At 33.2% G+C, this 10,196-nt stretch overlaps 1 protein-coding gene across 4 annotated transcripts in view; it reads right to left on the minus strand.

Moving 5' to 3' along the window:
- LOC129807999 (myogenesis-regulating glycosidase) overlaps positions 1–10,196 on the minus strand; it is a 43,940-nt gene that overhangs the window by 18,909 nt on the left and 14,835 nt on the right. Inside the window, exons 1-4 of one of the 4 annotated variants that reach the window (XM_055857635.1) lie at positions 8,287–9,448; positions 8,040–8,220; positions 3,004–3,092; positions 214–379 (exon numbers count right to left, since the gene is read on the minus strand). In XM_055857635.1, the coding sequence (XP_055713610.1) occupies positions 214–379; positions 3,004–3,092; positions 8,040–8,220; positions 8,287–8,540 (690 nt within the window). In that variant the 5' untranslated portion in view covers positions 8,541–9,448. Of the gene's footprint in view, positions 1–213; positions 380–3,003; positions 3,093–3,196; positions 3,823–8,039; positions 8,221–8,286; positions 9,449–10,196 lie in introns of those variants that run through there. The other 3 variants (XM_055857653.1, XM_055857643.1, XM_055857662.1) reach the window with 3 other exon arrangements.

Below are 10,196 nucleotides of genomic sequence, written 5' to 3' on the forward strand. Positions count from 1 at the left end.
GGCGCTAACAGTAAGTCTTCTCGTTCCTTCTCCCAGACAACGTAATCTTCTATCTTCATTTCGGGCTTTTAATTATACTGATCGCATCGAAGAGTCTTGAATAATTTCTGAATTAGCAAACAATGATCGAGAGATATCGAGGCATTTCCAGATTGCGCCAGATTCTCCCGTATATTATGAATTTATTGCGTGGGAAAAGTGACTTCCACTCACCTGAATCTTCTCCTTGAGCAGAGATGCCAGAGAACTGGCACTGGTGATTGAATTTTGAGTAGTAACACTCTGGCTGTCGAATTCATTGGCAATCATTTCTTTATCATTGAGTCTCAGGGCGGGCAATGGTGCAATGGAGGAGCGTCTCTTGGTGCGGAAGATATACCTGAAGAAGAGGAAAAAAAAAGAAGAGATTTATAGACAAAATTTTCACCAAAATAGCAAGATTTTTTCCACTGTGAGAAAAGATTTATTGTACTAGAGTGTGATGGTATCCAGTGACTGAATTCAATTTAATTCTATTAAATTGCCACTTCAGCAGGAAGACACTCGTATTCACTCCACAACACACAATTCCGCCTGTTCTCTGTACTCTACTCCAAAACAAGTCTTACGCGTCGCGACTGCTCAAGTGCTTTCTCAGCCCTGCCTTCGGGTCGTTCTCGGAGCTTCACCAGTCACCTGACCCAGAGACGCACTCCTCGGTCACTGGAGAAAAAAAAATCACTGATGCTGATAATCCACAGGGGATTTGCTCCAGTGGAAGATTTTTTTCTTTCGGTAAAGCTTCCGCTAACTTGCTAAATAAAACCACGGTCTGTCTATCGCGTAAATTATCCGCGAACATTTACAGAGTTTATTGAATTTATTAGCACCACACGGATCAACATTTGCCAGAAAATTATTGATTTTTCTTCTGCCAGAATATACCTATATGGTCAATACTTTGGAAATGTTGCGAAACTGCGTCGTTGGCGATCGATCTATCGACTAAAAGACTTTGATTCCGGAATTCTTACACAAGTATTTTCTTTTTAACATCAAACTCGCACTGTTCCTCTTATAGAATGGTGATATTGTAAATAATTTGATTATTAACCGAATGAAATCAATATTATAATTCCTAGTTTTCACGATATTGCAATATCTACATATCTCCATATCAAGTCAGACAATAATATCTAACATAACTTTATGAATTTTAATCCATGTAGCAAATTAAGAGAAAAAAGAGTGGTAAAGCGTCCCACCTGTGCGAAATGCTCAAACTCGTGACTTGAATGCTATACCTCAAAATTACTTTCACATAATTTACCATATACCGGTTCACAACCGATTTAAAACGATTTACAAATCACTCGGAAGATCCCCAGCTAAGAAATAATAAAATTGATTTTCAAACAAAAATTATTTACAGGTTCATAACGGGTTCATTACCGGATCAGAATCTATTAGAAATAGTTCAGAATAATCAGAAATTCCAGAATATTTCTGATGAACCTAAACATGATATCATTCGGTTGAAAAATACGCTCTCTAGGGCATTTTTATCCTTGGAGGCCTTTTGAGCTTGAAAAGAAAACGTTATTAGGAATGATTCAACGGTATTTTCGTATTTGGCCGAAATATCCATCTGCACAACCTCTGTAATCCAAAACATATTGGGTTGATATATGGGGGGTCCCCTGAAGGTTCATAGTCTCTATCTATAAATGTTTGACCTTTAAAAGACCTTTAAAACTGGCAACAACCGGACGGACAGACGAACGTGACGTCCAAAAACTCAAAACTTCATATTTCAAAAATTCTAGCAAAATAATGATCCTTAAAGAGTTAGGAGTCGAAATATACGCATAACTCAAAATCAAGGGATTACTGCTTTCTTTATGGAGTTCGAGCGATAAATATCTTAATATTACGTTAGTAATTATGATGTAGGGTAAGTATGTCAAATTCCGGCCAGCTTCCAATTTCGGCCACCTTTTTTGTTCCTCGAATTTCCATAAACTTTTAGATTTCACGTACTCTAGAGATTATACAATGCAAAAGAATAACAAAAAATGTAGCTTCGACAAACGAGATGACATGAAAAAGATATCGGAATAATTCCCGAAATGATAATGAAGGTGGCCGAAATAGGGCACCAAAGCTATGTCTATATTATTATTCATTTTAAAATGTATTAAGAATGATTTTAGAGTAAAGAAAGACGGTAAACTCTTTAGAAGGTTCCAAGAAATACTCTTTAAGAAGAAAAAATAAAAAAAAATCAATTTGATTTTAAAATATTACATTTCAAACTTTAGACTTTTACGCTTACATGCAACTATGTCGAAATCTGGCACACTTACCCTATCTTTTAAATCTTTTATATGAAATATATTTTAAAAACATTTATTATTGAATTAATTTCATTCGGATATAATTTTTTTTACGTTAGGATTTCACTTGCACTATGCGGAGAAACATAATGCTCATTTGTCTATTTATCATATAGGTCCAACGGTACAACATAACGACTTGATGTCTTCAATGAACACTCTTTTAATCGATAAAATTACTTTAATTTTTTGTTACACTTTACCAGATTTTTTTATCAGCACGAGAACGACTTCTACCAGTTTTAAAATCTTTTAATATGTACTTAAAGTTCTTCGAACTAATATTTTTTTTCTAAAAACCGCAATGACCTTGAAACAACCCTGTAGGGTATCTTATTCTCAACTAACTCAAACAAAATTTCGAGAACATAAAAGTCTAAGGGAAACTATATTTTTAATCACTTTTAAGGCTATTCAGAATAAGGCTCAAAATTAAATTTCGAGCATATAGCAAAGTTTCAGATGTTATCATTTTGCGTTCTTCCTATCACATTGAACTGATTTTTTTTGGCATTAAGATTCTTATCAAACATTGTAGCTTTGGCTCTGATTTACAATTTCCACCCAGAAATGATTGAGAGGCTTTCGAATGGACTCAATAGATTAGGAACCCCGTGATCGAACTTACTTTCTGGCGGGCTTTTTCTCCTCATCCTCAGAAGAATGTTCTGTGTCTGGTTCAATGCTGCACACCATAGATTCTCCATCGTCACCTGCCTGAAAAGATAAGGCAGGGAAGGGTATAAGTTGAGTGACTTTTACACTCGGAATAAATGTACTGATCAAGGTGAACAAAGGTTGAAGACATTTCTTCAGACAACCTGACGCTTTTGCTGCAAATAAGCATGAAATCTCTGAAGACTAATTTCACTACCACTGTGATACTGTTCCTCGCCAAATTCTTCATTGGTATCATCACCATAGCCTTGATAGAGTCCCTCAGTTTGATTATCATGCCGATTTAATCCGTCATTGCAACTGAAGCTTTTGCCATGATTTTTTATTGTCCCATCCATTTTATCTCAGCACACCCGAAAATTGACTATCATTAGAGGCATACGATTAAAATGATTTTCAGATGGTTTTTTCCTCTATTACATCACTCTAATCTTACTTAGAAAACACTATATGGGGTCTTCTATTGTGCAATTCTTTCTCGAAACAAATATCAACTGACTAAAAGAAATAGTTTCTCAGAAAATCCCAACACTGTCACTCCGTCATCCTCCTGCGACTTTTATCACAATCGAGAAAATGAACGTTAATTGTAGATAATTGCAATTAAATTGCAGCTAGAGCGAAGTTTTCAGGGGAAAGCTTTGGAACTCTCACTCTTCATCCAAATAGATGTGATAGCCGTGACTTCGTCTCATCAACTGAAAAACCACTTCAAAAATTATCTCTCTCTGGAGGATTTGTGAAGAGCGAAAAAATGTATTATATACATTTTATATTGTATACTCAACTAATTCACTTTTAGTCCATCAAACAAAAGGGTGATTACAGTTCTTTTTGGATATTTTACCAAAATGCTGTGCATTTTAGTGGTTCATTTAAAACCCAACAAGCTTCCTGCTTTGCAGAAAATCAATAAATTTTCAATAACAATCATATATTTATCAAAGAGACAGATTAACTTGATTGCACATTCTTTTGAAACATCCTGTCTACAATTCTTTACATTTTAGAGATAACACCGTACTTGAGCAGTCGACTGTCATTCTGTTTGTTTATCAATTAGTTTGTGTTATCAATTTGTCTTGGATGATTGAAACGCAAAACAGTGCACACCTCTCCTGTACAATTCATTAGCAATTTGTAAAATTTATTCGTCAATAATTTTGTACCATTTCTCGAATAAAAATGTCTGGATTGAATGCAAATTATCTTCTTTTCTAGTATTTGCAAATCTTTCTTTATCTTCTTCTATTCTATTGATAAGAACATTATATTAAGAAGGTGTTTGTCCTGATAAAACTCTCTGAGAGAACAATCAGGAAATTGAGGAAACTTTAAATGAGTAAAAAATAACTAAGATTGTGATGAATCTAAGCTGAAAATAATAAATTTAGGAATTTTCAGTAACATAAATGATAATGCTTAACGCACTGTTGGAGTAAAACCTTCCAAACGATGATAAAATTTATATTATGTTATTTAAATTGAAAGATCTCTTTTATTAAGTCGTATTTTTACAGAATCGGAGTTCTCTCAGTTTCGCAAGTAAATAAAAATAAACTATAAAACAATGTGTTCTTTTTCTGATTCAAAAAGAAAAGAGCATCATGTTAAACGACATTATACTTTCAATACTTTAAGGATGAAATGATCAAAAATTGGGGGTCAGAAAAAATAACTTTTCAGATTTCTCAGGATTCCAAACAAACCGGGTTTTTCGAATAGACGGTTAACCGGTTTTGGATGGCTCTGAAACCGGTTAACCGGTTTTAAACCGATTTCAAATTTAGGATTAGATTATGAAATTTTGAGCAATTTTTCAGAACTTTAAATTTGATGTAATATAATATTTAACGTATTTAACACATAAATATATTTTTTTCTCAGTTCAGAACTCATTTATTTTATTGCTTTATTTTGTATTTAAAATAGTTCAGAAAATTTCAGAGTGAAGAAAAATTACTGCGAGTTTTTCCAATAATATTGTACGGTGGAAAAGCTAATGCAATGTAGATTTCCGTAAAAATAACCATTTTTACGTACAATTTATTTTTCTTAAAATAAATTGGTTATAAACGTTGCCATTTTGGAAAATCTTTAATGAGGAAATACTTAAAAATTTTATTCTAGATCTTGGAAAATGAAAAAAATTATAGAAAACGTTTTAATGAACAAATCGAAATATATAGTTCTCCTCTTTATTTTTATAATCCTATTACTAGTTAAATTTTATTAAATTTAAGCTTAGAAAATTTCAATCGTGGAAGAAAAATAAAATTCGCAAAAATATAGAGAAAGAATATTGGAACGATTGTACGAAGATTTATCGCTACATTATATTCGGTATAAAGTTTTTTTTTGTAGTCTTTTAAAAGTATTGTCAAAATTATTCTTCTTTAAAAAAAATCCAGATTTTTCGATCGGGAATGGTTTCTAAAGTCAATTTTTTAGATTATTCTCTACAGATAACACACCGATGCATAATTTTTGGTAATCATGTGAATCATTATAATAATTTACACAAAATTCACAAATAATTTGATAGAAAAAAATTCCATACGAATTTTGAAAAAAAAAGAAATACTATAAAAGGAAACTTTTGTTGTTTTTTACTCCATTTGTTGAGAAACTAATAAATACCAGATTTTGATAAAAAAATTTACAAGAATCTTGTGTAGCAATCTTGGTGAATTTGAGTCTAATAAGATATGTAGTTAAATTAAAATATAGCAAGATTCAATAAAAATCTTTATAAAGACAGGGAAAGGAAACATCTCGTTACTTTTCCACATAAAACAATATTTTGCAAGATTGTACTAAATCTTTTACAATTTTCTTTCTCAGTATACAATTGATTTTTTAGTCTTGTAAATATTTAACTAAGGTTTAAAAGATAATGTATTTTCAAGTGAAGAAATCCTGAAATAATTTCCGATAAACTTTAATTCTTTTCAAGAGTGGAAGAAACGTACAGGAAACCCATTACTACTATCCTTCATATTTATTAACATACTGCCATACTACAGATTATACTTAGAATCATATTGCACTTCAGGTTCCCTACTAAAATTAAGGAAATATTTTGCAGTGTATCTTGATTTTCAAGAAATAAACTAAAGCTTAAGAGAAATTTTAAAATTTTTGGAAGGAGACGGTTTTAAACCGGTTTCATCTCTAAAAACCGGTTTTAAAACCGTCTCCAAAATAGGGCGGTTAACCGGTTTTTCGAAACCAGTTAACCGTTGTTGGCATCACTACTTCTCACAAAGCAAAACATAACTTTAAAAAGCCGTAGGAATTTTGTTTTGGAACACTGGTGTCCCTATCATCCCTAAAGAGTTAAGAAACTTATAAACAAAATCAATTTTATAATTGTAGGATGAATGTGGATAACTTTTGCAAAAATTACTGGACACGATATTTCTAGAGTGATAGCCTTATTGAAAGTGAGATAAAGTACAATCCTTCATGATTATATACTCTAGCAGAGTGATATGCGTATGATATTACGGTAAAGAGAACAATTGATTAGGCTTTCAATATTAGAGAAAATTTCTGATTCTCATGATAAATTTCAATTCAATAATGATAATACCAATGAATGATAATTTTCATTCTTATGAAAAAAAAATGTTTAGTTATTGTACTTTTTAATGTCAATAGGGGTTTGCTTAAAAAAAATTGGAAATATAAAAAAAAAATAATAAAAATCATTCACCAAATCTATAATTTAAAAATTCTTCATTTTTGAGTCTTAATTTTCACTATAAATAGCTGGAGATTTGCAAAAAATATTCTAGATTTCTACCATCTTCAACTTTACAATTACATATAAACATTATAGAAGAAATAAACCGGTGATCCATATGGATACTCTGGGGAAAAATAAAGTTTTAGACAATTTTGAATCGATAAAAATTCGATTTTGGTGGATGATTTAATCTAGAAGGATATTAAAATTTATAGTATTTTTTGCAAGAGCCCGATTAATTCCTAGCCTGAGATTTTTTAATCCAGAAATGGAACTAGCTCGCTAAATATGTTACCAGTCCGAGAAAAGTTATAATATCTTGGGAGAGTTTAAAAATGATTTCAAAAGCGGATTGTACATCAATTTTGTCAATTACTAAATATGAATTTTATTGAATTGGTTTATATAAAACTAGAATAAAATGTTAATAATTTCTGAACATTGCTAAAGTTTCCTAAACTTCCCCTATGATTCTTCAAGAACAGGGTGGCTCATAACATTCTTGAATTGTATAAGTAAACATCGATTGTTTTTTTCAAGTTTCTCAACATTACTATCTTCACACACAGCTTTTTATTGTTTAATATTTATCTACGTAGAATTAAAAAATATATATATTTCCTTTAAACTTCGTACAAAGTTCAGTGATTTCTATGATGCTAGTTAAGTCTAGTTGAGAATAAAATTCCGAGAATTTTTGAATAGATAAGTTACTGACGCTTTTGTATAATTCCTGATACAATTAAAAACTGTTGTTTTGCAAATATTTTTTTCGCAAAGGAAGCATGTTTTTAGAGCTCTCCAAATAAAAGGTAAGAGGAAAGAATACATCATAATGATGTCGTCGTTGAAGATAAATCTATTTACACAATTTACACATCTCTGATTGGGTTTCTCAACTCTTCCAACGCACTGTGAGAACCACAAGCAAAGATCCCAGAGGAAAATTCCTCATATACCTAATTCAATTAAGTGATCATAATTTGAGATGCTGAAGGAGGATTTATGGAAGTTTTCCCTCAGCATCTATAAATAGGTTCATTTGTTGCTGGAAAGCACTATAATCAGTCAATTGGTCACTGAAGTTAGAAAGAGAATCGCAAAGCAATTGCTCGTGAATTGCTTTCAATTGCCTTCAGACGATTGTGTATCTTATCGGAGAGTTTTTGATGCGCGTGTGACACGGATGATGATTTATGGGATTGACAATTTTGGATGATTCTAATCATCTGTACCTTACGGTTTTGGGTTTGTTTCTCGCGAACTTCTTGAGCAGCATCGTGAACAGCAACAAGAGCTTCGAGATCTGCAGCATTGAGGGTTGGCAGGGAGATGGAATTCCTCCGCAAACCGCGTTTTTCACCCGATTCAACTTCCTTCAGTGGACCAGGATTTTCATCGTCACTGGTGATATTTCTTCAGAAAGAAACACAAGATTAGTCCATTGATCATGCATCAATTACTATCTGAGAAAAAACAGACTCTGAACTGTTGCCATTGTCCGATGGTCCAGGCTGTTGATCTGCCTGTGGTATCTTGAGGTAGATGGCATTTCCGTGACCTCTACGCGCCATAAGGGATCTCCGACGACGTGATTCTTCACTGGATACTGTTTCACCACTGCTACCCAAAGCTGTGGCCGAATTTGTGCCATCAGCTTGAGTATCATCATCTGCCCACGGAATATTTTCAGCATTTAAGCTACCAATTATATTTTCTCCCTCTCTCTTGCTCATTTTCTTTAGGTCTCTCTGATCTGAATTAATTGCTGGACTAGCAAAGGTAATTAACTGGACTTCTCCTTGACACACTCACAATACGTTCCCGCGCAGACTTTTCCCACACAAAGCAGACAGGGAAGTTTGCGATAAGATCCTCCGGTCAATTAATATGAACTTGGATTTATTATTAATTCTATATACATTGATTCACTCACTCATTACATTACAATGCACGTGACATTAATCTTAAGAGTCTGGTCAGATAAGGCCATGAACTCTGACCATTTGCACTTGAAAATAAATTCCACAAAATATTCTTCACTGCAAATAACAAAGTTTTCTCCCTTATAACTTCACTTACAAGATCACTGATCTTTAGCGGAAGATAGTATGTCCAGGAAAAGTGTCTTTCTAGGTAGGCAGTTTGACTAAGACTGAATCTCTCACTTGACTTCACCTTGGCTCTCACCTGGCTCGTCGCATTGGATAACTGGTCGATTTATCAATTATCGGCGTATGATAACAGAAGTGTGATGAAATCACACTCATCATGGCCATCAGAGACATTAGAGTATCTTAACCAGATCAATTTCCCTGTAGGCCAAATCAAAAATGGATTATCAACCCAAAATAGAGCATGTTAGTGTCTTTTTGGGTCAAATGACTGCACTACTTTGTCCACTTTATTGATTCAATTTTAATTTTTGCGCACAATTTTTTATCACTTTTATCGTGATCTCACAAAATTCACATGATCAACCACAGATATAAATCGTTCAAATGGGTCAATTTGCGGTCTCTTCACAATTTTTTTCCCTTTCGCAGGTAATTAGATCACTCAATACGGCGTGCCTTTTGTGCCCAGGTAAACATCGACAGTGGAATCAAGATGTACAATAGCGACTGAATTGAATATCATTGGGGAGTTAAATGGATGGTAACACTCCTCATTTATATTCTCAATCAAATGCTAACAATTTGTACAAATACTGTGTGACTTTTTGCACAGAGTGTCATACTATTTTTACACCTTTTTTTCTGTGTTTAAAATCTCACATACCAAATACCTTTTTTCTTCTTATTGTGAGAGACACCTACACCATCAAGTCATGGAAAAGCACTTTGACTCCAAATCAAACAGTCTTTAGATTGATGACAAAATCTTATCATATCCCATACTGCACTGAAGATTTTGACACTTTTATTTAGGTTTCGGGGGTTTGAGCGATAAGAAAATACGTAATGTTTAGACGGTTTATAAACATTATTTTTTTGATAATTGTTTTAGAATTCAATGCTGAATTTAATTTTACAAAAGTTCCTAATTTCTAAGCAGTAAGCAGAACTATTGACGGGGCAATTTATCTTAATAGATTGTTGCAAACCTTTAGGAAAAATATGTGAAAGCTCTATTAGAATCAGCAAACTCCCAATAAGAATATATTTCCCTGGTGCAGTTACCTTCAAATAAAACAGTGGCAGAGCATTAACACAGAGATTCTCACTATCTATAGGGCCGGGAAGGCGTACAATACCTTTAGGAGGGAAGAGAGATTGGTTAAGGAATGTATTTGGCGAGAAGGATTAAAAATTTTCCTTTTTCCGCCAAGAAGCAATCTCTTCCCTTTGTGGTGGGTCACCTCGTGGTGGATCTTGGCCCCTTTTCCTCGA

The sequence above is a fragment of the Phlebotomus papatasi genome, chromosome 1, assembly GCF_024763615.1.
Source record: "Phlebotomus papatasi isolate M1 chromosome 1, Ppap_2.1, whole genome shotgun sequence".
In the NCBI taxonomy this organism is placed as follows: domain Eukaryota; kingdom Metazoa; phylum Arthropoda; class Insecta; order Diptera; family Psychodidae; genus Phlebotomus; species Phlebotomus papatasi.